A 5,000-nucleotide genomic window follows, 5' to 3' on the forward strand; every position below is an offset into this window, starting at 1 on the left:
AAAAAATAAGATGGTTGGTTCAATGGGCATGATCTATATTTACTTTCCATGTGCTCGAAGTCATTGGTCACATTGCAAAATGTGCTCAAAGTGACCCAATTAGTGAAAAGTGTTTACAGCTTTTTAAATACCTAACATCACGATTGTTCATTCGATTCAGCTTGACACAAGGTTTATGTTTATAATTTTTGTAACCAAAGCAGAGTGTTTACATTTGTTTAGAAATATCCAATAGTTGGACAGCAACAAATCATGTGATTGATGAACTGGTTGGACGAAAACATGAATATAGATCGCTCCCATTTATAGTACTTTTGTAGAAATTAATAGGGCTGGATTTCATTATTGTTTTTGCGTTTCAAGAACGGCCACACGGTGAGGCCATTGGCCAGTAGAACAGATTCTGCTCTGGCCGTACAGTGCTGCCTATGGCGCTGAAAGAGTTTAAAGATTTGACATCTTGAGTGCTGGGGAAAATGCTTTCTTTTATTTTTATTTCTCTTCACTTGTACAGGCCCTGCCGTAGTGGAACAGTTGCTGAGAGAGATCAAGGAGCGTGTTGACAATCTGGAAAAGAAATACAAGGAAAAGTTATTTACCAGAGGAGTAAGTTGTTTGTGAAGGGAACGAACTTGTCGCCACTCAGCTCTTTGTTATTATTTTTAGACAGCCTCTTAGGGATTAGTTCTTACTAAAATTAATTATGCACGTCAAATGGCACACACACATTTTTTTAAATTTTGGTTTTGGAATGTTTATTCTGGCTTGCGGATGCTGTGATTATTTTACCTAAACGCATAAAATTAATAGAACAGGTCACACGTGTCAATTTAGGCCGCATCTATGGTGCCAGATGGTCCTGAATTTGATTAAGTCTTGTGTATCCCGTCTTCTTAGCAATCATGAGCTTTATAGATTCGTTTTTTAAATTTTTATATCTCATATCCCGTAATATACGATTCTTTCATCTCGTGTTTGTTAAACGAGTTATTTCTATCGTGCCCAATAACACAACGAGCTTGCCAGTATGTGTTATTACGCGATAATAATATAACGAGTTTAATAAATACAAAGAAATGAAAGGATACGTTTATTCTACCCCTCCAAGTAAGATTATTAGATATTTTGTAACCAAATGGTATGGTATTAGTACTTTTATTCACCATAATTTGTATCATTATCCATCTGCTTGAATGAAAATTTGACCCAAAACTAAAACTATTGGATTTGTATTCATGCGCACAAAAAATATTATTTTTAATCGCCAATCAGCTGTCTTTTACACATTATTACACACCAATAAATGTGCGAAAATATTCTGCAATCGTTGAATAAAATTTGTATTCAACGCGTTCAAATAATTATTCAACGAATACGTATTTACTAAGAAATGATAGGGGTTTTCAATGAGAGGGTTGGAATAATATTTTTTTCGGCCTCATTTTTTGCATTGAGAAGAAACTAAAGTCAACGAAAACTCTTGCCAACCACAAAGCTTGATAAATCGTGTTTATAATCATTTTCGGTTGTCAGACCGTCAAATGTGTGCACGAAAGTTCAGATATATCTATACAATATGAATTAAATTGACGTCACTCTGCTCTTTGTCATAGTTTTAAGACATCCCTTTTGTAGATTAGTTCTCACTATATCATATCAATCAGACTATAAACGTTCAAAGTTACACATAGTTTTGTGTGTTGGTACGTTATATACGACTTGCAGATGTTATGAGTATTTTGACTAAACTCACAGCACTAATAATTTCATGAAATAGAATGAGAATGACGCCATTAAATATTTAGATTTTGAGTTTTCTCTTAATTGGCTTAATTTATTTACGATTTATTGTAAATTACCCTAATCTAAATAACATGAGTGAATGGTGAAATTTGATCGTATCTCAGGTTGGAGGGAAAGAAGAACAACCACGTGACCTGAATTGCATCTAATATAAATGCGTCAGCATGATATAAATCATAGATAAACATCTGAACAAGTGTGTATGGAAGGTGCCAGACAAAGCAAGAAAGAAAACTATAAGAATTAAAAAACATCAAAAAAAAAATAAATAAATAAATAAATAAATAAATAAATAAATAAATAAATAAATCAGTCTACCTCCCCAGTCCAGGTATAGTGATCTTTGGGATGTTATTTTTTACTTTTATATTTTTTTCTTGCTTTGTCTGGCATCTTTCATAAACACGTGTTCAGTTCTTTATCTTACACCGGTGCCTGCTCCTTAATTTGTTAATTTGATATAAATCACAGGCGCTATTATTGATTGGATGAGACGTTGGAAGTGTATAGATAGAACGAAGATGACGTCACTCAAGCCTTTGTTATTGTATTTTGCCATCCGCGTTTGTGAGTGATTCTCACTAGACTGTATTATCCAGACTATAAAAGTTCATGAGTTGGTCCGTTATACTTCCGGATGGCAATGTTATGAGCTTCTTAGCCAAGCGCATATTATCTATAGCCGTCAAGTATTGATTTACTTCTTCAAATGTTGTGGTCTGTTATGGATTAGCTGTTGTTGTTGTTGTTGTTTTTTTTTTTGTTTTTTTTGTTTTTGTTTTAATACTTTGATAATGGTTGTCATGGCAACGCCGGTGTTATTGAAACATGAGAAATGATTCGTCCTGATGAAAACACAATTCAAATAACACAGAGGGAAATAAATTATAGACGGCGTGGCAAGGTACACATTTCAATAGATACACATTTGCACAAATAATCAAAGTTATACGCACTTAAACAGATTTAAAACATATTTAGATAAATGGCAAACATTCAAACGCAATAACAATCTGCCAAGAAGAGTTAGTCTAGATATTATTTGTAGCGAGTTAATTTTTTTGTGATTGAGAAAGTGTTGTATTGATGTGAATATATGTATCGAGAAATAGATAGATATATAGATAGATAGATAGATAGATAGATAGATAGATAGATAGATAGATAGATAGATAGATAGATAGATAGATAGATATATAGATAGATAGATAGATAGATAGACAGACACACACACACATATAGAGAGAAATAGAGAGAGAGGTAGAGAGAGAGAGAGAGAGAGAGAGAGAGAAAGAGAGAGAGAGAGAGAATGTGTGATATTGATTGAATAGTATGCGCTTGGCTAAGAGGCTCACAACATTGCATTCCGGCAGTATAACGGACAAACACAAAATTAAACGTTTATAGTCTGGTGAATACAGTTTAGTGAGAATTACTCAAAAACAAGGATGGCAAAAAACAAAACAAAACAACAACAACAAAGACCGGAGTGACGTCACTTCATTCTGTCTTGAAATAACGATAAATAGATGGAGAGAGAGAGAGAGAGAGAGAGAGAGAGAGAGAGAGAGAGAGAAAGAGAGAGAGTGTGTGTGTGTTTGTGTGTGTGTGAGGGAAAGAGAGAGAGAGAGAGTGTGTGTGTGTGTGTGTGTGAGAGAGAGAGAGAGAGAGAGAGAATGTGTGATATTGAATGAATAGACACTTAGATAACCGCGCCTCTCGGACATAAAGAAAACAATGGCAGTGATTGTTAACATAGCAAAGTAAACAGGTTTTACTGTTGATATTTTGTGTTAGTAAAAAACACGCTATTTTATCGCCTGATCTATAAGCCAAATTCAGAAACCTATAGATAGAACGAAAATGACGTCACTCAGGTCTTCGTTAATTTATTTTTTTTTTTGCCATCCTCATTTATGAGTAACTAAATTAAACTGTATTTAACAGACTTTTAACAACCAATATTTCACATAGTTTTGTGAGTTGGTCCGTTTTTTCCGGATGGCAATGTTGTGAGTATGTTAGCCAAGCGCACACAATCTATATATAGTATGCGCTTGACTAAGAAGCTCACAACATTGCCATCCGGAAGTATAATGGACAAAACGATGTGTAACCTTAAACGTTTATAGTCTGGTTAATATATATATATATATATATATATATATATATATATATAATATATATATATAGAGAGAGAGAGAGAGAGAGAGAGAGAGAGAAGAGCGGATGCCATTTTTTACTGTGGATATCCAGAGTGTGTCAAGATATAAAATAACTTTAAGTACTCTGCTCTAAACATCGCTAAAGGAACATTCCAAATACATACTGTCAAGTTCCATAATATCTTACTTTTACAGATATCCGGTAAATTCCGAACAACATCCGGAAAAGCAGGAGAAAAGATCGTAGCGATTGCCAAGGAAGAGAAAGCGACCCTCATCATCACAGGCACTCGTGGGTTGGGCAAACTCCGAAGGACCATCCTGGGGAGCGTCAGTAACTACATTGTCCACCATTCCTCAATTCCCGTCCTGGTGTGCCGGTGGAAAAACAACGACGCTCAGCAAAGCAAATCATCTTGAAGTCCATGCTAACAGTACTTGACCTGTCAATTTGGTGAATCGTAGCGTAGCCATCGTTTAACTTGTATCCTGACACTTGAACCGTAGCCATCGTTAACGTGTAGCCTGACACTGACCAAAATATGACGTCAAAAGACAAGTTTTTGGCCGCAGAAGAAAACAAATCATGAGCTGTATTCATTAGTTCCACCAATAAAATCACCTGTTTCCTTGAGCACTACTAACGACAACTCACTGGGCGGTGCAAAGACCTAAAAATGACGTCCAACTGTAAGATTTAGAGGGTTCTAGTGTCATGCTATATGTTAACGATGACGACGCTTGAACCCACTAAGATCCATATTTTGACGTCATTTTAGGATTGTGGACCGCCTAGTGTGTTGTCTTTAGTAGTGATCAAGGAGACAAGTGATCCCATTGGTTGAACTGTTGAATACAACTCACGATTTGTTTTTCTTTTGTGACCAAAGGATTGTCCTTTGACGTCATTTGTTGGTCAGTGTCAGGGGTAGCCATCTTTAACTTATATCCTGACACTGACCAAAAAATAAAAATGACTTTAAAAGACAAGTCTTGGAAAACAAATCATGAGCTGTTTTCAATAGTTCAACC

At 35.3% G+C, this 5,000-nt stretch overlaps 1 protein-coding gene across 1 annotated transcript in view; it reads left to right on the plus strand.

Annotated features, from left to right (window-relative positions):
- Window positions 1-5,000, plus strand: part of LOC144974763 (universal stress protein YxiE-like) — an 11,100-nt gene that overhangs the window by 4,600 nt on the left and 1,500 nt on the right. Inside the window, exons 3-4 of the mRNA XM_078917996.1 lie at window positions 515-606; window positions 4,164-5,000. The exon at window positions 4,164-5,000 is cut by the window's right edge and continues 1,500 nt beyond it. Of these exons, the coding sequence (XP_078774122.1) occupies window positions 515-606; window positions 4,164-4,388 (317 nt within the window). The 3' untranslated portion in view covers window positions 4,389-5,000. The remainder of the gene's footprint in view (window positions 1-514; window positions 607-4,163) is intronic.

The sequence above is a fragment of the Berghia stephanieae genome, chromosome 6 (assembly GCF_034508935.2).
Source record: "Berghia stephanieae isolate SIO BIC M18660-M18661 chromosome 6, UCSD_Bste_1.3, whole genome shotgun sequence".
In the NCBI taxonomy this organism is placed as follows: domain Eukaryota; kingdom Metazoa; phylum Mollusca; class Gastropoda; order Nudibranchia; family Aeolidiidae; genus Berghia; species Berghia stephanieae.